Here is a 23838-nt window from a genome sequence, read left to right on the forward strand (position 1 = left end):
TAAGCGAGACAAAACAAGCTACAATGTAAGTTATTGGGCAATTACGCTCCTTCAATTTACATCCACAAAAGTGCTGTTTTTGCCACTGACTGGCTCAGATTATTGTTATAAGTGTCTGACAACATTATGGAAGGATTTCAAAGGAGGATGACCTTTTTGTTAAAGAGTAAAATATTTTTAGTTTAACATGCCCCCAAAATCGCCGTTGCCAAACCAACCAGACTCTATTTAAATAAACAATACTTTCAGCATGTACAGAGCCAGCATACTTCCACATGTAAATGGGTGAATTAAGGGTTTATTTCAACCAAACTGGTGTGTGGAAAGACAGGCTTCTGACCATGCATTCGTTTTGGCAACAGAGAATTTCCATATTCTGTTTTACGTGGTGGTGATCACGTGGCCAGGACAAAGGAAGTTGACTTGTATGAGCATGGATGAGCCAATAAACCTTTTTGTTTAGTTTTTTTCCAATCGATAATCAGATCAATGATGATGTCTACACACTCCGATACAGTAGGTGGCAGTATGCACCTGGTTGTGATCCGCTAATAAACACACGGAAGAAGGAGAAGAATAGCCAATGAGCGGCGAGCTGATGACGGCTGACGATCATAACGTTAGCCATTGGCTGGTTCAAAAGGAAGACGATTTGAGCGCTAACGGCTTGTTCGTTTGTGTTGCTTTGGGAACAGACGTTTTGGTAAGCTTTTCGACCAACTTTACTTATTATTTAGAAGTACATCGGTAATTGTTTCCTTATTTTCAAAGTTTACGTTTACTAATGCAATAGCAACATTACTTGACGTGTTAACTACGATAAGCTGATAGTTGTACGTTAACATTACATTAACGTGACATTACAGCTGTACGTTAGTCAGCTAGCTAGTTCTTCACATAATTAGATAGCTAGCTAGCTATATGAAGAAAATGCGACTCCCAAGCGTCACTCAGTAGTTTAACGGTGGCTTTCATTACCACAGCAATTTACATTTTTATATTTTTCTAATTCAGCGTTTGTCGTGTTTATGGTTTCTTGTTTAGGTGAGCTGTCGAATAACACATTTTGAGAATATGGACAAAAGCGACTCCGGTGATAAGTCTCATCTCTACGAATTTGATGCCCCGTCCCACGTCGTCGACCTGGTAACGTTACAACAGGAGAATGCAGAAAGCGAGGACAACTGGTTTGGTAAGTCTAGCGTTACATACAATATTTTAATTTGACTGATGTTTAGTTAATGGTAAAGTATTGAAACACTGGTTCGCATTTACTTATTCAGCCTGAAAACCTGAATGCTTAGGCTCAGGACAAATGGACAATGTGACGTGTATTGTTGTTGTGGTTTTAGAGTAGAGTCCGTTACTCTCAAAAGCAAAGTGGTTGTGTTTCAAAAAGAGGACCAGTTGACGTACAGGAAGTGAGTGACTTTGCTGCGGCGCACAGACATGGTCTTGACCCACACACACAGCCTTGGGGGGTCGATGTTAGAAGAGGGCTTTTGCGATTTTAGAATCTGAAGAATCCGTTTTAATGGCCAACTAAGTGTAAACGCACACAGGGGATTTGACTCCGGCGTTTTGTTGCTCTCAGAGTACAACCGAAATAGACATAACGTTACAGCTAAAAAGGACTACACCGCTGAACAAGATTAACGCAAACATTTGACCACAAAGTACAGATACGTTTGTGTGTTTATATAAAGTGCCTATACGCGCATACATACATATGCATGCGATGTGAAATGGCTTACTGGGACACTTGATGGAATTGAGCCATCGTTAAGGTTATCAATTTTAATTTCATAATATGACGAGTCAAAATGTCTGCTGTGAAAAAGGTCCATTGGTGAAAAATGTAGATCAGTGTTTCCCAAAAAGTCCAAGATGACGTCCTCAAATGTCTTGTTTTGTCCACAACTCAAAGCTATCCAGTTTACTGTCACAGAGGAAAGAAGAAACTAGAACAATATTCATATCTAAGATGCTGCAAGAGAATGTTTCACTTCTCTCATAAAATGAATATCAAAATAGTTGCCGATTTTTAATTTAATAGTTGACAACTAATCGATAAATCTTTGCAGCTCTATGGACATTTTTCACAGACATTTTGGCAAAGCTGAAATTGATAACTTTAACGATGGCTCAATTCCACATGATCATCACATTATTTTGGTTAATATTGAAATCATGATTACTCATTGACTTTAGGAAAGATGTTGCATTTAATGAACTTAAACAGTGAAACAGTTAAACAAATCCAGTGAAAACACCTTGATACACCTTGTTTCCCTTCATACTTTTCCTGTTTTTTTATTTTTTTTTAAGGTTGACCTGCTTCACTGTGTTGGTCTGAATGGGGTCTTACTGTTACTGTTGACATTAGAGGGATGGGTGGGGGGCATAAAGGGTCATAATGTATCTGGATGGAAGGCCACTAGCCAAAACATGTTTGAAGAATTCCATAATTCTTTGCAGCTAAGAACTTGAGAGTTTAATAGGGACATTTACCAGCACTGTGCTTTACATTGCTGTAAAACTCGGATTAATTAATTTTTGGCTCCACAAAATGTTTTTGTTATGGTTCAGATTTTACAGCGCTTTCAAAATATGAGGGGAAAAAAAGCATGAGCGTGCCAAATTCCATGGCAGGCCACAACAAAGGGAGCACGGGCCAAACTTGGCTTGCAGGCCCCAAATTGGGTGGCCTTGGATCAGTGTAGCAAATGTTTAGGTTGAATAACCATGAAATAATTTGTAAGAGTCAATCTTGATCTTTGACTGTCTATGTGCAGAACAACAGAGCGGTGGAACAGACGGCCACCTTACAACTCCGAGGTCGAACCAATCCTTCAGGAGAAGCCATGCGTCCGACCTGCCTCGAGCCATCGTAGCCCCGCAAGTCGTAGCCCCGCCAGTCAAGACAGACGGGGACTCTGGTTTGTTATTTTATCGTAGCGGTTTACTAAAGATGCACTTTTTGTAGATATATTTAAAGAAATGCTAAGTTACTGAGGGAATTGGAGTATAAAATACTCCCCACTGTAGTCTTTTTAAGGTGGGTCTGTAAAGTAGCTTGCTCCTTCTCTGCAGACAGCAACTGTAGTCAATGTGGATTCACAGCTGTTAACAATGGCTTCCAATAGGTCCCTAATGGATCATTAAGTCACTGATGCAGGTATAAATGACTGGTTGGTTGGTTGGTTGGTTCATTTGCAAAGACAAATTCTACAAATGAATAAACAAACACCAGTTTGATTTAGAGTCCCTGGCTTGCACAGAAATCATGATTTTAATTCCCCTTCAAGCATGTAGGTGAAAGACACTTTCAGACTGACTTCTTGTTCTCTCGTTTATCACAGATACCGTTTTTACTTTGCTAAATGTTGGCATTGGAAAGATTGCATTGGGTTCTTTGTGTCTCTACTGTACAAAGACTATTTAAAGCTGAACTCTGTTATTCAGTGAATAATCGTCATGATGTGAACACGTATGGACTCTTCAATAATACAGCAGTTCCTGGGACGTCCACATCTCAACCTTCAAACATAGTCACATCCTGGGGGGATCGGTCTCCTGCTCGGACTGGTGCGCGGCGAAGGACTCAGACCACTACTCAACTCCCTGCCCAACCACGCAGGTAAAGTCCTTGTGATGGCTGCTCTTGTACACATAAAACAATGGCTGCCGCTCTGTCCGTTCTGCTACAGTGATTTGTATGGGAGTGGCCTTTCTATTTTATTTCTATCTTCTTACATGATGATTCTGGCACAGTAGTGTGGGTAATCTGTTGCATTACACCATGTGACAGACCACAAGCAGTCAGAGCAAAGTGTGCCCTCTTGTGTCAGTCCCCTACAGTCACTGTCATAAGGTCTGTTCGGTGTGCACACATGGATATTCCTGTTTTGTACTGCCTTTTGGAATTGAGATTCCAGCTTAAAATTTACATATCAAGTCGAGTTGACTAGCTATGGGGAATGTTATTCAGCTTGTAAAGACGGTTGTATGTCTGTCTGTGGCTCAGAGTTGTCTTTCACAGGAAAAAACCAAAAGATTAAAATGTAGGGAGAGTCTAACAAAAGGTGCGATAGAGTTGTGTATCATGAGATGTGCAGAACCAAGTGCTTTAAGAATAAAGTGTAAATTTTTCATTAATTTATTCATATTAGAGGAGATGGGTCTCCTGCTCGGACCGGTGCACGGCGAAGAACTCAGACCGCTAGTACGCAACTGCCTGTCCAACCACGCAGGTAAAGTCCTTGTGATGGCTGCTCTTGTACACATAAAAAAATGGTTAACTGTTGAAGGTACAGTTTTTATGCATTTTTGTGTTATGTGATGGATGATAGTGTTCTGATGTGATAGGGAATGTCATTCCAAATGTATGTATGAAAAGGATTTCATGGGGGGCTGGGATGAGTGCCTGAGAGACTGACCTAGTGAGGCGTACTGGTGTCATTGTGTGCAGCAAGTGCTGGTGAAGTGCTACTTTTGAATCTGAAAATAAAATGTAATAGCATGGCTGTTAGTTCTGGTAAGTCAGAGCGTGTGAGTGCAGTGCCATGGTGAGACCACTTTGGAAGATTACTGTGGCTCTTGAGAGCTCGATTGTATAGTCGTGCTATTGGTTCAGTAATGTCCTTGGTGGTAAGAGACAGGCTTGGAAGACAGTAGGACATTGTTGAAAACAGTTACGTAAGTAGGTTTCAGAAACAAAAGGAAATGATGATCTAATCTTATTATACAGTTTCTGATTCAGCTTTTGTTAGATTAGAAATGTGTTGCCGTTGTAAGCTGTGAATCAAGTAGCACACCAAGATATTTAAGTCTTTGTGACAAGATCTTTGTTCGCAAAGGTGAAACTGTCTGTGGCTCAGTTGTCTTGGTTTCGAGGCTGGAAGACTCCTTCACAGAAGAAAACAAAAACCCTGAAAGATTAAACTATAGGGAGGGTCTAACAAAAGGTGCTATAGAGTTGTGTATCATGAGATGTGCAGAACAAAGTGCTTGAAAAATAGTGTGTAAATGTTTCTCATTGATTCATTTTCAGGGTTTCAAAACGTAAAGAGATGACCGGCGGTCCAGCCTCACCACCGCCAAAGAAACCCAAACCGTAAGTGTCATAATGTCATTATTATGCAGCGAATGTCGTCTGCCTGGGTTTTTGGGTAAAAGTATTGCCATACTTGCAACGGCTTTATCAGCATTAGCTCTGACTCGCTGTGACCTGAACGAGCTGCAGGAGCGGCATCGCCGCGCTCAGTTTCCGCCGCAGCTCAGGCACTCCGTCAAACATGCAGAGGAGGGGACAGAGAAGATCACCCTTGGGTGCTTTCAGTCACCAAAATGTGTCACTGATTGATTTAAATTGAATCGGTTGTTCCATTTTTAAAAAGCCACTTTTACTGAACGCTCACGCATAAGGGGCCCTGTCAAAGTTGTCACTTTGTATTACCTTTTTTGTAGTTTTTCCAACTGTGGTTGTTTCTTCCAGAACTCCTCCTCTTGCCCGAAAATCCAGCAGTGTCCTCCGCAGCAAGAGGCAGTCCAATGCCAGGAATGTGCCTAAGACCCAGGCGGTGGCGGCGGCGGCAGCAGCTTCCTCTACTTCAAACGCAGAGTAAGTCTTCTAGCAGGTTGACTAGTGTCACCCTGCTAGAACACCCTGCCTTCTCCTGGAACCTCCCGTCTTGTGATTACATAATCGAAAACCCTGAAGCAACTAGGAGATCTGCTGGCACCTCCAAAACACGTTTCTCGTTCATGGTTTGTACATCCCAGTCGAGAAATGTATATCCCGATTTACACGACCCATAATTGTCCGTTAATGGCGAGCCGTAGCACTGGAAATTGGCTCTTCAGGAGGAATCAAGTTTAAGTAGTGAGAGTACATAAATGAATTGAGATCAGTCTTTAATGGCTGTAAAATTAAGTGTTGAGGCACTGCAGTGCTTCCTAGTTGACGTGCTGCAGCAGTGTGTTTTCCACCTAAAGTGTGATTTATGGTCCTGCGGAGGCTCCACGCAGAGCTTTCTCCGTAGCCTACGTAAGTGGCATGAAGTTTATACTTGTGCGTCGAGCTCTTTGAGAATAACAGGGCCAGCATGTGTTTGTGGGTAGAGTGAGAGGTATGCCAGAGAAGAATGTGTTTTATGCAACTTGTGATCCGTCCACATTGGAAAGTTGGTGTTAATGGCTGTTCTAAATGATTTGAAGGAGATTTCTCCACTTTTTTTTTTTGTTTTATAAAGTGCGATGGAAAAGCAGGTTAAAGCTGTATTTGTACTTATGATTAATGTGTTTTTTTTAAACAGGCCAAATAGCTCCGAACAACAGGAGATGGAGCGCATCAGGATCCTCCAGAGTGAAGTAGCTCTGCATCGCAGGAAGAACGAGGCCAGCTACAAAGCTGCTCTGGCTGGCAGTGAGTCAACATTACTGACTTTATGTGCGGCTGCAACCAGACAACAGCCTTTTTTTTAAATGTGCTGGCTAACCAGGTGTTTGTTACCATTTCATACCAAAGATTTGAAATTTGTGCTTCTGATTTTGACTTTACAACTTTTCAGTTCCACCGCCAAAGAAGATGGTGCTGTCAGCGACTGTGCCGAAAGAGTTCCACTTCAACGCAAACACCCGCGCTAAGGCGACCGCTTCATCCAGTGCAGCCCACAAGGAAGTGGACTTTATCAGTCAGCTCCGCAAACCCTCCTCCCAAGTAAGCGCCTCATAATGGTGACTCCTTTTTAAGTTGTAGTGCAACCTGAATGGCCCAGCAGTCCAACCTCTAATAGTCCACATAAGACCTGTTAAATGTCAGTAGATTGTCTAAACTCAACAGCTGGATGAATACAGCTTCCCCTAAACATCTTCAGCAAAACCCAAATGCTTATTGTTGGATGGAAACTACTGGTTTATTAGCACACATTCAGCACACATACATTTGAGTAAAATCTTAATGAGGAAAAACTGGGTTTACCAGGGTTTTAGAGCACTCATTAGCATATTGGTGTCACGTCATAACCACAACTCTGTTTATCCGTACATATTAAACTTCAGAGACAAACGTCAGTGCTAGCCCCCCAGGTAGGTTGGAAGGCCTGCTCCGCTGCCATTTTGTCTTCAATCAGCCCCGTCCAAGGAGGACTGGCATCTATTACACTCGCTGCTCCGGTGTGGGTTCATTTGTAGACCTTAAATACGCAGAAAAAACATCAACATAACTTGATTTTTTTTTGGGGGGGGGGGTGGGGGATGATACGTTACAGCATTCAGAAAAACACAAGTTTCTTCCCAACTGTCCTAAACCTTCGCTTTTGTAAACGCTGAAGCAGATAAGCCACTCCCACCTCAGCCTGGCAGTAGGCCAAAAAAGAAGCAAATAGGAAAAGACTGGATCACAAGTGCTGTCAATGTGCAATTATCTGTATAAAGCTTAGTGGCTGTCTGTTGCAGCGAGGCTAGGCCGTGGGCCTAGGCTGTATATTGGCAGGGAAAACCCTGAAAAATATCCACTACCTGATGTTTGAAATGCTGTTTTTTAAAACTTGAATCTGCGGTTTAGTTGTAATTATCAACATTGAGCTGAGAGGAAAGTAATTCAGGACAACCAAAGGTACAGATGGACAACTTGACTCCCAAGAAACCTACTTCATTTTTAAAGTTGCAACCCCATTTTTATTTTGTCATTTTAGGCGAAGGCTTTGAGAGGTGCCACAGTGCCCAAACCCTTCAACCTGTCGACGAGCAACAAGAGAGAGGCAGACGAGCCGGCTGCCTACGTGCCCATGGCCCAGCAGATAGCGCGCTACCATAAACGAACCCCTGAACGCTACCATCTGCGCAGCCGCAATAGTCGAGATGGAGGTGTGCTGGATGCTTAAATTTTGTTTTTGAAAGTGTTTTTATTATTTTTTTTAAATCTGTGCCGTGGGTTTTTTTAATACAACACATGGGTTCTGTTTATTCTCAGGGCCGTCCGCAGTGAAGGGCGATAAGCTGAAGCTCACGCAGCCTCAAACGCCACACCTGTTGACCCGCCAGAGGAGCCGGCCGACCACCGTTAAGAGCAGCGCTGAACTGGAGGAGGAAGAAGTGGAAAGACTTCACAAGTAGGAACCTTTTTTACTGTAGGGTGTTTAAAGGTCCCATGACATGGTGCTCTTTGGATGCTTTTATATAGGCCTTAGTGGTCCCCTAATACTGTATCTGAAGTCTCTTTTATATAGACCTTAGTGGTCCCCTAATACTGTATCTGAAGTCTCTTTTATATAGACCTTAGTGGTCCCCTAATACTGTATCTGAAGTCTCTTTTATATAGACCTTAGTGGTCCCCTAATACTGTATCTGAAGTCTCTTTTATATAGACCTTAGTGGTCCCCTAATACTGTATCTGAAGTCTCTTTTATATAGACCTTAGTGGTCCCCTAATACTGTATCTGAAGTCTCTTTTATATAGACCTTGGTGGTCCCCTAATACTGTATCTGAAGTCTCTTTTATATAGACCTTAGTGGTCCCCTAATACTGTATCTGAAGTCTCTTTTATATAGGCCTTAGTGGTCCCCTAATACTGTATCTGAAGTCTCTTTTATATAGACTTTAGTGGTCCCCTAATACTGTATCTGAAGTCTCTTTTATATAGACCTTAGTGGTCCCCTAATACTGTATCTGAAGTCTCTTTTATATAGACCTTGGTGGTCCTCTAATACTGTATCTGAAGTCTCTTTATATAGACCTTCGTGGTCCCCTAATGGGTGGGGGTGTGGCCTTGACCAACTGCCACTTTGCTTATTTGAAAGCCATGATCTCTCTCTCTCTCACACACACTCACACACACACACACACACACACACACCTCTATCTATATCCATCCATCCACTTTTTGTTTTTCTGGGTCAAAATTTTATTTATTCAACGTTGTCTTTTTCAAAACTTTAAGATTTGGCTTCACCTTTTTGTACAGTGGGAGGACAAGGAGTCTCTTTTTAAAGTCTATGGTTTCAACCGCAGGTTTAAGTTCAATGCCCTGGAGCTGAACAAGAAGATTTTGGAGGGCGCAGAGTGCCTGAAGAGGCCAGCAGTGAAGGAGCCCACCGTGCCTGAAGGCTTCGAGCTGCAGATCGATAAAAGGATCCATGAGAGACAGGCGACCAAGAAGCCTCAGGAAGGAGAAGAGAAGCCGCACACCTTTAAAGCCCAGGGGCTGCCCATCAAGATCCTGGAAGGAGTAGTGGTGAGTCATTTAAAGGGTATTTCCACGGGACTGTAGTGTACAATAAACGTGTAAAGCACATCATGACACAATATTATATTGATTCTTTTGGATAATTATATCTGTCTGCCACAATACGATTTCAAGTCACTGGCCTGCGATCGTTATGAGACGATATCATGCCCATTTAACACAATCGGTTACATTTATATCTACTCAGATATGCATCGAAGCGTGGACATGGACGATACCGCATCGATAGTCGGCCGGCTCATAATCGATTTATTTCTGTTTTGTAATGTAGGCCTAACAAAATTTCTGTTTACATATTCTGGTAGGTTTTGCACATTCAGGAAGTGCCATGTGCTCAGTGCTGTATAAGTTTATGTATCCAAGTTATTTAGTATTAGAGCACTGCAGAATGTTTTTGAAGCTTGAAAAGCTATGAATTAAATCTCCTACATGGCTTTAATAGAAAAATTTATTTGATGCATCGAGATATCGAATTGAATCGCTGACATGATAATCGGATCGGGAGATCAGTGAAGAGTCACACCTAAAAGCAACAGATGTGATCTAGAGATACAAAAAACAACCTTGAGGCTTAATCTGGGCACTCAAATACATAAAATACTGATAAGAGAAGAGAGGGGTAAAAACCTAAAATTACACACTATATTAAATCATCAGAATAAATGGGAACGGTGAAATAATAGAAGTTACGTGGGTTGTTTACAAAGACATCCCATAGGCATAACACAGACTAGACGAACCTTAACCGCTTTCTTAAAAAGTGTTGGCTTTAAACAATCTGTTGGTAAAGCTTTCCGTATCGCTGAACCTCTGTAGTTTAGACCAAACTAGAGATGTTCAACAGATAGGAGGCCTGAGTTTGGAATCATTTCGAGTGGCCTAATGATGGAAGTTGGTAACGGTAGCTGGTAACTATTCTTTTCAAGAAAACAAAGTGTAGTTTTCTAAATAAAGGAGCATCTTAAAGATGTGTATCGATATTTTCACTTTTGAATTGATGAAATTGGATTAGAGCCTGACCAATAAAGGATATTTAAGGCCGGTATCGATACAAATTTGGTGGTTTTTAAAATCGTGTGTCAGAACATCAAAATACATTAAAGTTATAAATGTGTAAAAACTTGAGACGTCAAATTTAAAGTCCTTTTTTAAACAATAACAGGGAGGTTGTAGATGTCCCTCTGGTGGACAGACGCCAACATGGTTGAAGGGGGTTTTGTCCATTTTTATTTCTTTTAAATATAAATTTATCTTGCATTATAAATATCAGTTTGGAAGATGCCTAATATCTGCCCTCTGATATGTCTGGCTCTAAATTGGATCATTGAACTGATGAATTGATCGGACTCTGTACCGTTACACCGCTGGTAAACGAAGGATTTCCTCCCAACAGGGCTTGCCAGAGAAGAAAGTTGTGAACCCCACTGTGCCAGAGTCTCCGGCCTTCCTCCTGAAGAAGAGGGTTCGTAAGAACGCAGAGGTCGAGGAGGTAAGAGCACATCAGTTTGTCTTTATTTTTTTGTATTTTTTTCCTCCCTCCTTTCACAGACTCACTCGGTGCGTTTACATGCACAGCAGTATCCGGGGTGTGGTCAATAACCAGGTACTGCCAGTTCTCCCTGTATACATGAGCGGGAAGAATGAGTAACTCTACCTCCGGTACAGTAGGCGGCGCTCTGCCAACGCACGACTGGCTTCTTCTTCCGTTAACAAATGTCAACATTACACCCATCAGCCTCTCAATTAGTCACACTGAACAATTTGAACACCTTCTCGCCACAGCGTAGGAACGCACAGTGTTGAACCCAGACGACTCATTATATCAGTAACATGATTTATAATACAGATGAACGCCTCGTTACTGAAGGACTCCTCTACCTCTATAACCTAGTAACTAGATGTATGGCGTTGGAGAAATCGGGAGTACCGGTATTGCCTTAACCCGAATAGAATTGTTTAAACTGCTATTAAACGCACTGACTGACTATTCTTCGACTTGAGGTAACCCAACCCCTCCTCTTTTGGCCAGGTCAAGCAGCCCTCGCCCATCAAGGCCCCCCCAGTGCCTCATTTCGGGCTCCCCTTCCAGCCCCAGCTGCAGGAGAACCACCACGTGGAAGTGTGTCCGTTCTCCTTTGAGGAGCGAGATCGAGAGAGGAGGGCTCTGAAAGAGAAGAGGCTGGAGGAGCAGAGAAACGGAGAGGTGGGGGTCTAGAACAGAACCGGTGTCCATACAGCAGGGGTCTTCAGCGTTGTTTAAGCCAAGGACCCTTTAACTGAGAGAGACGGAGAAGGGACACCTTACTACATGTTGTATAAAATGAAGTTGGGCCTACAATAACCTGTAGGGTGGCCTAAAGCCTTTTAAAATGGCCTTTATAAATGTTGGAATGATTCTATAAATGAGGTTTTCATTTTAAAACTATCTGTGGATGGTTACGTTAGAGACTACTTTACCTATAGACCTCAGTGTGGATTTATATTTGCTAATATGTTGGATTCATGTTAATTTTTAGAAAAACTTACTACTTTAATTTACTTAAAGGTGCCCTGCCATACAAAACCATTTTTACTTGCACTTTTTTGAAATAGGTCGGGTCCATATGTGTTATGTGGTGAATGTGAAAATGAACTGCTACCTCCTCTGTCAGCTCTAGCCACTGAACAGAAATAAGCAGAGAAATCAGACCAATCACAAAAGCTGGTCAGTCTGACATGTTGCCTGAGCTCATTAGTATTCATGAGCTCACCCAGTTGGGCTGGGTAAAGGATTATTACAGCCAGGCTCTCATTGGCTAGCTGTTAGCCAAACAGCTTAGCTTGAATATTAATGAGAACTGGCACAAATCGAGCCGAGTCTTCCTGCAGGCTTTCTATACCACGCTAGAATGGCCTGAAACAAGGTAACCAAGGTTACAGAGTCCATGGTAGACCTTCAGACATCACCACAAAGTCATGAGATGCGTGTGGCAGGGCACCTTTAAATTAACCCTGCATTGACTCTTTTTGGCAGTGCTGTAAGAAAAACTAGACTTTGAAAGTAAAACTAAATAAAAAGAACCTAACTGTGATCGAATGTTTACCTCCACTATATTTACTATAAACTGAAATCCCTTTCTCTCGTTTTCCTTTTCCAGGTTCCACACTTCAAGGCCCAGCCCCTGCCGCACTTCGACACTGTGGTCCTCCCCGAAAAGAAGAAGCTGGAGCCCACCAAGCCCGAGCCCTTCAGGCTGCTGCTGGATGAGCGGGGGGCCGTGAAGAGCAGTCGCTGGGAACAGATGGTACGGCGCACACTCTGCCCCCACCCCCCCCGCACGCATAATCTCAAGAATAACCAGCTTCACCTCGTCTGAACGTTAAACGTGTGCTTTTTGTTGCAGGTTAAAGAAGAGCAGAAGCGGGAGGAAGGGGCAGCGTTTAAAGCCAGGCCCAACACGGTCACTCACAAAGATCCTTTCCAGCCCAAAAAGGAGGCCCGGGCTCCAGTGGGTAAGCCAATCGCTGACCCCCGACCCGTGGCGTCTGACACACAGACGTGCTTTGATATGTTCGGATATACTTTTGACACGGCTAATCAGAAAACGGGCACATCTGACTGGCTGACGGCTCAGACACACCGTAGGTCCAGTCAACAGTCCACCGTTGAAACCTCCCAGAGAGTGAGTCAGCGTTATCGCGGTGTCCCTGTTGCTCGGAGGAATAGAGAGCCGAAGTCCCGCCCCTTCCGGTGGACCTCATGGGACCTTAAGTCAGAAAAAATATGAACGGTAGTGAACGGGGGAGAGGCAAATTATGTTTTGACCCAGTTTGAATTGAGCCATGGATTACAAATATGATGTTCGTCCATTTAAAAGAGAATTTTTCAACCGAAGAAAGTCTCAGTTAGCCGTAGGTTTGTCGTAGTACCACTTGGTTTTGTGTGAGTCCCCTCAGTGGACTACATCTCCCAGTGGACTAAATCTCCCGTTTCACACAATCTACGTCACCTAGCTTGATGCTTGGTTTGCTCGCTAGCTAGCTAGCTTAGCTCTGTTCCACAACACATGTAACGTTATCTTACCTGCTGTGTTTTATCCAGTCAAGTGTTTTCAGCAGATTAGCAAAAGAACGAGAGAGATCCTCTGCTAATTACATCACAGGTACAATACACACAGACACACACAGGTACAATACACACAGACACACACAGGTACAATACACACAGACATCGGAGCTTCAGCCAGACGTCATCCATGAAGTTTGTAGTCTTTATAATTATGTATTTTCAGTCTTATACTTCAACAGTTTAACAATAAACGGAGTCTTTCTTCGGTTGAAAAATAATGTTTTAAATTGACGAACATCATATGTGTAATCCATGGCTCAATTCAAACGGGATCAAAAAATAATGACCTCTCCATTGACCCTCGTTCATATTTTTTCGGAAGATAGGTCCCATGGACCAGAAGTAGAAGGGCGTGACTTCGGCTCTCTATACAGCTGGGTACCAAAATTTGATTATTTGTGGAGCGAACTGCCTCCACAGTATCAAAAAATAAGTAAGGACTAAATCTCATTAGGGTCAGGAGCCAATAAGCACGCAGCGTGCTTCTACCATGATCTAATAATGCTGCTGATTGGCTTGTCTATCGTTACACGACGTCGTGGTAGGATTTCCAGAAACGCCACGTTGTTACGATGAGACTAAAGGGGAAAGCTGAGACGACATCGGCGAGTTCGGCTAAACGTAACTCCTCCAGCGAGAGTTTAAATCCTCCATCAGGACATAGGATCAACACACGCGGTGGTTAAACTGTGCTGCCTTGCTTAACGGTCCCTCAGCTGACTGTTCATTAAATGTGAGCGTGAACGTCTCGACTACAGTGTGTCACATAGAGGTTTCGGGGTTTAAAAATTACGATTTGTACCGTAATGTTATTTCTTTTTGTTTAAAAATGATAGATTTTATAAAATGAGTATCGGAACAAAGTGCGGTTCAGGAACCGAGGTCTGAGTCTCTGTCTGGAAGGTAGCGGAGCGACTAAAGGATGACTTGTTCCACAGCTGTGGAGGCCTTTGAGCTGTCGACGGAGCGGCGGGCGCACGAGCGCCAGGAGTTTGAGCGGCTGGCCAATGAGAAGGAGGCGTTCAGGATGCGCATGGAGGAGAAGCAGAGACAAGAGGAGGAGCAGCGGCAGAAGGAGGAGGTCGCCAGGCTGCGGCAGGAACAGGTGACTGCACAACGCGTTTTTTATTTTAGAGGTTTGACTTCGTCGCAGAGTGAGGCTGCGTCTACACCGCCACCTGCTGGTTTCAGAGCCAGAGGTGATCCACACACACACACACACATACACATACACACACATATATATATACACACACACACACACACACACACACACACACACATACATGTGTTCTTATCTCCAGCAGAAGAACTGATCTCAGTTTAAACTAACACGGCCAAACCAAAATGTATCTGTATCCTGGGCATAAACAGGAGGCAGTGTGGAGACTTCTCCTCCAAAGGTCTCCGGTTTACGGGCTCGGAAACGCCAGAGCAGGGGGAATGAGTGGGGTAAATGCTAAAGCAGGGGGGAATGAGGGGGGGGGCCAGAGCAGGGTGGAATGAGAGGGGGAAACACTAAAGCAGGGGGAATGAGAGGGGGGCCAGAGCAGGGTGGAATGAGAGAGGGGGGGAGGGAACACCAGAGCAGGGGGGAATGAGTGGGAAACGTAGCAGCAGATATAAGTTTGTAAACCAAAACGTAGCGATGTAAATGTGGCCTAAGAATAGTGTTTCTGTCTAACATTTTGAGACTTGGTGGAAGCTGCCGGTCCGGAGTCTGGCTCAGGCCCTGGCCCGGAGTCTGGCTCAGGCCCTGGCCCGGAGTCTGGCTCAGGCCCTGGCCCGGAGTCTGGCTCAGGCCCTGGTCTGACGCAGGTTCTCTTTATCTCTGCAGGTTCACACTGCTCAGCCCATCCGTCACTACAAACCTGTAGCCGTGAAGAAGAGTGAGGTTCCTCTAACGGTCCCACAGTCGCCAAACTTTTCGGACCGCTTCCGCTTGTGATCGGCGATTTAATTTACAGAAATCTGCTTATTTTACCACTTTTAAAAATGTTTCCATCTTTCTAAAATGACTTTTTACATCTTTTAGCTCGTTAGTCTGTATAATACTGGATGTAAAGTTGTCCACTAAAGCCCTGTTCCTGTTCTGGAGTGGAACCACGTGCTGTACATTATATTCTCTCCTGCTTTTCTTTTTCTCTCTTTATGACGAAAGCGCTTTACATTTGGTCTGTGATGTGTGCACACACTTTGAACCCGTTAACTTGCCTCGCCATCCCATATTCTCTCTCTTTGCCCTGTTTTCTTTTTGTTTTTTACTCAATAAAATGTTACAAAATATTACCGATGATTATGGACATTTATTATTTGAAATTGACAGAAGTTAACTTTACAGTAATGGCAGTACATGGAAGTATGTGTTAACTTGGATAACTCAACATTGTGTGGCGTAAATCCTTATTACTGGTTGATTATTTAGAAACTTTGAAAAAGTTAATGCAGTTATGTTTAATTTTTAAAACCTGAACGTTTTAAATGGCCTTAAAGAAACCCTACGAGTCTTACATGTTAAAGTGATGGTTCGGAGTAATTTCACCCTAGGGTCCTTTGCACCATGATCTCGAGCCAAACACCCCCCCAGAAGCTTTTTTCACCTGGGTCGAACATTGGGAGAGTTAGCGTAGTGTTATCAGCTGAATAGCTTAGCGCAGGGGCTAATGGATCCGAAGTGTCTCTTAACATTACCCCACTAATAATGCCCGAAATGATACCAAACGTCTACAGTAGTACAAATAGGTTATGCTCTCATAAAACGATGGATTGGAAAGTTTGTAAGTACACCAGAAGTTTATGTAAATAACACTTGCCTGCTGGCTTCTGCTCTCTGCTGCTGCTGCTGTTACTACCGGGCAGTAAGAGTGCTTAGGGACATCTACAAATTACAACACCGAAAAGAGATGAAACAAAAATATTTATTAATTTAATGATTAAATAAGGTAATGTCTCCAAACTTACCTCAATTATTACTTGTCTCCTGCTAGTTATACTACAGCACTTACTTTAAAAATAAGTTAAATTAAAAATATTTTTGTTGCATCTCTTTTGGTGTTGTAATTTGTAGATGTCCCTAAGCACTCGCTCAACAGCAACAACAGCAGAGAGCAGAAGCCGCAGGCAAGTGTTATTTACATAAACTTCTGGTGTACTTACAAACTTTACAATCCATCGTTTATGAGTGCATAACCTATATATACTAGTGTAGACCTTTGGTATCATTTCGGCATTATTAGTGGGGTAATGTTAAGAGACACTTGAATCCATTAGCCTAAGCTAAATTATTCAGCGGCTAACACTACGCTAACTCTCCCAATGTTCGACCCAGGTGAAAAAAGCTTCTGGGGGGGTGTTTGGCTCGAGGTCATGGTGCAAAGGACCCTAGGGTGAAATTACTCCGAACCATCACTTTAAGGCTGTGTTTTCTGAGCTTTAAGTCCATTATTTTTAGTGTGCGTGTGTACTTGTATAGAAAAGGCAGCTTTATTTGTAGAGCACAGTTCAGCAACAAGAGATCTAGGGGATTTATTGGATGATGATGATGATGATGATAATGATAATAATAATAATAATAATAAATCGGAGCCTGTCGGAGGTAAATGTCACTTTTGTGGGTGTAAGTTGAAGGTGTGCACTTGCCAAATATCTTGCATTTTAGCTTGTTTATTAAAGTGCTGTTTCCGTCAGTGCTTTTATTTTTATTTTTTTAAGATGTCTGTTATCTTTATGTTGGCATCTTAAACTCTGGGTTTATGTTTAACTGCTCCTCAGATCTCTGCAGGGTAAATCCAGACCGCTAGCTAGACTGTCAAATCTGAGTTTTCTGTTGCACGACTAAAACAACTTTTGAACGTACACGAACGTACACACGACGATTGTGATTGGTTTAAAGAAATGCTAATAAATCAGAACGTTTTTCTCCCAACCAAGAATGCGGTGTGGACTAGCCAGACCTTCCTCCACAGCGCTGTGGAGGAAGGTCTGGCAATGTGAGACTACTCTGACACAAAAACATGGGAAAATAGGGTCCAGGTTGGAAAAGGGAAAGCGAAGTTGCCCTTTAACAACGCATTGTTATTGTATTTTGCTTCCATATCTGAGGTGTATTTTAGATCCATCTCACCTTGCCAAAAGGATTATAGTCCGGCCACAACGAAAATCTATTCTGGGATGGCTGGTCAGGCTTTATCCCAGCGCTCGACAACCGGGAAGACTTTTAGTTAATACACACTTCACACACTCTTCAGTTCACAATTTTATTCAAGTTGTGTTCAAAGCACAGTAATGGCTTTTAACAAGAAATTACAACAGTGTGTATTTAGTTCCACTTTACTAACAGCTGACCAAGCACAAGAAAAATTATGCTCAGATTCCAATATGAAATCTCCCCAAAAAGCTGTTTATATTGCAAATGTAAAAAAAAAAAAAAATTCGGAGTGTGGCTTAAAATATACACACAATAAATAGAGGCTTTAAAGGCTTTGGAGTGTCTCAGTTCAAGAAAGAATTGGAAAAGAACTGCTTTGGATACACAAAAAGGCAAAGTTAGTGGAACTTACTGAAGTAAAATTCAATAACAAGTTTTACAGTTTCTAAGAAATGGAAGCTGAACTGATTTCCTGAGAAGGACAGGATAGGATTCAACGCTCTCCAGACCAAACAGGAGCCCCCCCACGGCTGCACCAAAGTGGCTCCATGTGGAATGATAACAGCAGCTTCCCAACTCAAACTGCCTCCCACAGCTTTTGTTCAAGAAAATCTTAAATGTAAAAAAACAACTTCTCTGCTGTAATACTGCTCGTTTCTTACAAATGCAATTTAAAACCTGATGAAGCAATATGCAACACGAGCACAAACCTGAAGTAGACAATGAAGTCTTTTCTTAAAGTGCTCATATTATGCTCATTTTCAGGTTCAGAATTGTATTTAGAGGTTGTACCAGAATAGGTTTACATGGTTTAATTTTCAGAAAACACCATATTTTTGTTGTACTGCACATTGCTGCAGCTCCTCTTTTCACCCTGTGTGTTGAGCTCTGTTTTTAGCTACAGAGTGAGACATCTCACTTCTGTTCTATCTTTGTTGGGAGTCTCACATGCTCAGTACCTAGGTCGTCCCCTGTCCCTTTTTAAAGCCCATTTAACCCCCAGCCACGTGCCGAATGCGGGGGGGTGAAACGGTCAGTCTGCCTGCCACGTTGAGAATTGAGCGATTTCATTAGTTGGTGTTTTTTGCCACTTTGCTGTTCTTTCACATTTCAACCAAGTCCGCAGTTTCCTTGGATTTGAGCTCAAAAAGATGAAAACTATATGTATATATTTTAATTATTTGGTTTCGTTAATAACTTGACAGCAGTTAACCCTCATGTTGTCCTCGGGTCAAATTTCACCCGTTTTCAAAGTTTCTATGCCCAAAAACACCACTGATGGTTCCATACACGAGACAGGCCTTGACTATCCATCAACATACGTAACTATGAGTCAAAATAATTCATAATTTATAGGCTTTTTTTCATCAAAAATTAGGTATGAATGAGGTTTATTGACCATAAATTCAAGAAAGTGTTGGAAACAACAGTGACAAAAACATAATTTTCCATAAATAAGTGTAAAACTATAGTGGTAATTAGTTGTCATGAAGTTGGCTTTGAAGATCTAACCCAAAATTGGGTGATAATTTATACTTTATTAACAGGCAGAGAACAACACAAGGGTTACATGTGTTTTCTTAGCAAGTTTAAGAACGATGCTCGTGCATTTCCTGTATTTCACTTTACATTGGTCTGGTAAGAAAAGCCTGTGTTGACTTTAGGCCCTGCCCATCAGCAACTCAGCCACGTGACATTTATCAGTTAATTAATAACATTGTGCTAGTTCTGCTCTCGTTGAAGTTCTACCCATAATGCTCAGCAGGTCTGAAAACACAACTGGATTTGACCGATGACTCATGTTGAGAGATCTAATCTCCGAAGGCTTGAATAAAGTATCTTTGGAGCCTAGCTCTTCTTTAACTTTGTAAAAACATTTTCATTTTAATGGAGAAAACCGGCGCGCAAAATGAGCCTAGGGGTTAATAACACGTGTACCGAGTCGACCGTTCTCTGGGATCTGTTTTCATGCTAATCGAATGTGACCAGTTTTAGCGCTAACCGCTAATTAGCTTATAAAGCTAGTCGTCAGGGCACTGGTAAAGTCAAAAAATCTTTCGACACCACTAACAAGGCTCAAAATATCACCACACTTCCACGGTAGCATAATGAAGGTCCCTACATGTAAACACAAGCATTGAGAACTTTATAAGTGTACAGACAGTTTATTAAAAAGATAGTTTAGAAAGACTACTGTTCACGTATACAGGCGGGCGCCATCTCGGGAAAACAGTCGCGACCAGTCGAACGACGAACGCTGTGTAACCGGTAACGTAGCTCGAGCACGGCCGACTCGGTACACGTTATTAACCCCTCGGGTCACTTGTCCTTTAACGCTTTGTTCCGTTATGCATCGTGGAGCACTGGTTCTCTACCACTCATAGGTTGATCCAAATCATGAACTGTCTATAATTCTTTAGACAGAACCAATATCTTTTGGGGCGTAAAAAAAAAAAAAAATGCAAATGCCAGGGTTCATACGTTTGGGGAAAAAAACCTGGAAAAGTTATGGAATTTGAAAAATGCTAATTCCATAAAAGGCCTGGAAAGGTTTTGGAAACATAAAAAGACCCAGAAAGTTTTGGAAAAGTCATGGAATTGTTTTTTAACACAGCATAATAATATGTGATTAATAAGTGTTTTATAGTTAAACCTCTGAGGGTGAACTTTAACACAGATGTGTATTCTTATTGTATAATGTCGACTGACATTTTCAGAAACACACAGTCATGGTTAAAATGCTTATGAACCCTGAAATGAACTAATGGAAAGAGCGCTGGTCACCGCTCCAGATCAGAAGGTGAAGCTGCGTTGGGATGCTGAAAGCTGCAGCCCTGTGTGTGTGTGTGTGTGTGTGTGTGTGTGTGTGTGTGTGTGTGTGTGTGTGTGTGTGTCTCTCCTGTTTGGTCTGGACTCGCCGGTGATGTGAGGCCATCTTCAGGGGGGGGGGGCGTTCAGGGATCCACGAAGGACACGGCGATGTAGCGCACGCCGGCGGTGGTGGGCAGGCCTTCGTGGTAGTGGGTGAGGCGGCCCGGGTGCATGAGGCTCCAGCCTTTACGGGGAGCCTGGACCGAGCAGTCGTAGCGGAGGAACCGGCATCCTCCACCCTGCAGTCACAACACAACGCACGTTATCACCCGACACCCTGAAGGAACACGTGGGGGGGGGCAGCAGAGTCTCATCCCTCCAGTTTCAAAGTGGGTTTAACTTTTGGGGAGTTTAACCAGTGAGGTGGGTTTCACCGGCAAGCTCACTGGAAGGAAACTTTCCTTTTCCACCGCAGGAACTTCACCAAATGCAATGTCAGTGGGCACTGGTTCTGAATTCGGGCACTGCTCAGAATAGGTAGGTAGGTATCTGTCTATCTATCTGTCTATCTGTCTATCTATCTATCTATCTATCTATCTATCTATCTATCTGTCTGTCTGTCTGTCTGTCTGTCTGTCTGTCGTGATTGTTGCGGGCAAAAATCCTTGATTAAGCTGCACGTTTTCTTAACCAATGCGATGGAATATGCCGGATATTTAAGCAATTTTATGCGATGAAATTGCGGGAACTTGCAAAAACTGCGGTTTGATGAAAAAGAGAAAAAAAAAAAAGTGATTTGATGACATAATTACATCACTTCATAACGTTCCCATGGCAACAGGGGAAAATGGCTGCTCTTGTGTGAAGTAAACACAACATTTTTATTTTTGTTTTTCTTTCTGCTAAGATATATTATGGGACTTTTTTGCAACAAAAATGCGGGGATTATGAAAAACATGCAAGCCCCGCATATTTTGCGCGAAAATCGAAAGTGCGCTGTATTTGACAAAAAAAAAAAATATATATATATATATAGTCTTCGCTGAAGTGTTGTCTTAAATAATTCGAAACGTGTCTCCAAGTATAATTTCGCTGTATTACGACTACAAATGAGACCAACACGCAACTTATTGCAGCCAATCAGGTTTCGTGTTATTGGCGCGAGTCTCTTTCGGATTGTACCACAGACAAACAAGTCCAGCCATACTTGGCTTGAAAAAAAAACTGAATTTAGGGCTAAAATTTCTCTTACTCTCTGTGAAACCTGAAGAAATTGTGATGTATGCAAGTTCCAGGTACTTCCAGTGTGATAACCAAACGTTTTAGGTTCAGACCAGAAAATCTCAAGTCAAAATTACCGCAAGTCTTTTTTTGTTTTTTTTTTAGCTTTGAAAAAGCGACCTATCGTGTTTTCCCACACTGGCCAGTAAAAGGCTTCTTCTTTCCCCAGTGTGGCGTCTCTCTCTGACCACATACATGCTGTCTGTCTGTCTGTCTGTCTGTCTGTCTGTGAAGAACCAAACAGATGTTCGTAGGGGCGACCACGTTGAACCCAAATGGGCTCTTCTTTTGCAACTCGGCTGCGCGACGGAGTTTCAAAAACTCAGAGGTGCGCGACCACGCGCTGCGACAACTTCGCGCGGGACGCCACAGACCCGGTGACGTCATTTTATGGCTCCTCGCGCCGGGAAACCCGCGGCGACGATAAACCACGCTTTACAGGTTGTTGAGCTCCTGCAGTGGAAAAGGGCCAAGACGGTAAATCACATCGGTGCCACCTGTCCAAATGTGTTCATCTGAACTCTGATTTTATTCAAATTACAGAGTATATGTGATTTCTAGAAAAATGGCCTAAAACCAGCAAAACCACCGCTGTTGTTAGAATAATTATCCACAATCAAATATTATTTATTCTGTACTTTTTCCTTTCTTCAAAAATATTAGGTTCAATTCTCAAAAAAGCCTTGTGGGAATTCTAACCCACTACATGACATGTCATCACAACAGCTTCCCAGATGACAGACAGTGTATTTGGCGGTTGTTTAAATCCATGTAGCATAAGTCCAGTTTATTGAAGATGTAGGGAAACAACATGGAAGCAACCACTGAAAACGAGGCTCCGAGCTTTTTCAGCTTCATGCAAAGAAGATAGAAATGACAAACAGAAAGTTAGAAACACCGGGGGGGGGGGGTCATAGATGTACATGCCAGAAGTATGATGGCATTCTGTTTCCCATGATGTGGTTCTGATTTCAGCACCATGCTTCATCCAACCTTTGAGCTTCTCTGTGGTTTTTCAGTTTCTCCGTGTTCGTTTTCTTTACTATGAAAGTACTCTGGAGGTATTTTCTAACGTCCCAGAACCCACTGAGAGGGAGTCTTGTGTTTGGATGTTTTAATCGTCAATCGGCCACATGCCGAGAATCAAAAACGACACACATTCGACGTTCTGTGTGTGTGTGTGGCGTTGCTCTGACGACCAGCCACGCTCGCCTCATGCATGAGGCGGTACTAAATCTGCAAATCTGCAATGGGAAAAGGAGGACGGGGCGCCGAGCCGAGTAGAGCTGGTACTAGCAGTGGGTAAGCGCCATTTGATACCGGTAACTGAACACTACTTTCTTAGAGTTTTAACAATAAGAAATGTATTTATTTTTCAGCTCCTACTACGTGAGCCGCCTCTGTAACGCCTCTGTAAAGTTTTTCCTATGTGTCTCTACGACATGTAACGTTAGACAGCCAATCAGCAGCATTCATAGATCTTGGTAGAAGCATGCTGCGTGCTTATTGGCTCACTGACGCTGACGAGATTTGCTCCTTAGGTATTGGTATTATTTGGTATTGAATGACGAGGCATTTTTCAATACTCGATACTAAGGAGGCTGTCGGTACCCGATCTGTGCCGCCTGCTCAATCCGTTCTGCGCATGCATGTCGTACGAGGATTTACGACACTGCCCGATCTGTTCCACGCTTCCGGTCGACAGCCTCCACAGGCAAGCTAACGTTAGTTTAGCTAACAACTAATTCGGCTAAACGGCATGTAAACTTTAAAAGAACCTCAAAATAAAACTTGAAAATAAACATTAACATATATAACAGCTGTTAACGTCAGTTCTACTTGTGCTCATTTAAAATACAATCACTCAATACTTGTCTTTATTATTACTGTAAAGTCTTAATTTAGCTGTAGCCTGCTTCTCCCATTAAGTTTGACTTAACGTTATTTTAGACTGAATCTAGCTGTCAGCTAGCGGTTAGCCGAATTAGCTGTTAGCTAAACTAACGTTAGCTTCCCGGTGGAGGCTAGCGTGGAACAGAACGGGCAGTGTCGTATCCTCGGTAAAACAGTATTATCATCTTGCGCATGCGCAGAACGGATCGTGCAGGCGGCACGGCTCGGGTACTGACGGAGGCAATTCCTTAGGTGCCTAAAATGTACTGAATTCGCTACCCAGCCCTAGCTATCATCAGCTGAATCTGTTTTCAGAGCGAAAGCAGCGCAGATGCTCACATCAGTGTGGT

The 23838-nt window shown here is 42.8% G+C and overlaps 2 protein-coding genes across 6 annotated transcripts in view; one reads left to right on the top strand and one right to left on the bottom strand.

Annotated features, from left to right (window-relative positions):
- The first annotated feature begins 568 nt into the window (after window positions 1-568).
- tpx2 (TPX2 microtubule nucleation factor) lies at window positions 569-15645 on the top strand. Of its 3 annotated transcripts, none has more exons than XM_039799927.1 (18): window positions 569-703; window positions 1045-1192; window positions 2796-2939; window positions 3466-3640; window positions 4173-4253; window positions 5054-5116; window positions 5498-5623; window positions 6318-6427; window positions 6573-6721; window positions 7698-7869; window positions 7976-8114; window positions 9014-9236; window positions 10642-10737; window positions 11278-11451; window positions 12386-12532; window positions 12632-12740; window positions 14295-14461; window positions 15194-15645. In XM_039799927.1, the coding sequence occupies exons 1-18, from the start codon at window positions 584-586 to the stop codon at window positions 15302-15304; spliced, it is 2454 nt and encodes an 817-aa protein (XP_039655861.1). In that variant the 5' UTR covers window positions 569-583; the 3' UTR covers window positions 15305-15645. The 3 variants fall into 3 exon arrangements, with proteins under 3 accessions (XP_039655861.1, XP_039655862.1, XP_039655863.1); XM_039799928.1 differs by having other exon boundaries at window positions 3514-3640; XM_039799929.1 differs by lacking the exon at window positions 4173-4253.
- The window catches only part of plod1a (procollagen-lysine, 2-oxoglutarate 5-dioxygenase 1a), a 49203-nt gene continuing 32534 nt past the window's right edge, over window positions 7170-23838 (bottom strand). Inside the window, exon 19 of one of the 3 annotated variants that reach the window (XM_039799933.1) lies at window positions 7170-7196. In XM_039799933.1, coding sequence (XP_039655867.1) covers window positions 7185-7196 — 12 coding nt within the window. In that variant the 3' untranslated portion in view covers window positions 7170-7184. Of the gene's footprint in view, window positions 7197-20120; window positions 20614-23838 lie in introns of those variants that run through there. The other 2 variants (XM_039799930.1, XM_039799932.1) reach the window with 2 other exon arrangements.

Source organism: Perca fluviatilis, chromosome 5 (assembly GCF_010015445.1).
Source record: "Perca fluviatilis chromosome 5, GENO_Pfluv_1.0, whole genome shotgun sequence".
NCBI lineage: Eukaryota > Metazoa > Chordata > Actinopteri > Perciformes > Percidae > Perca > Perca fluviatilis.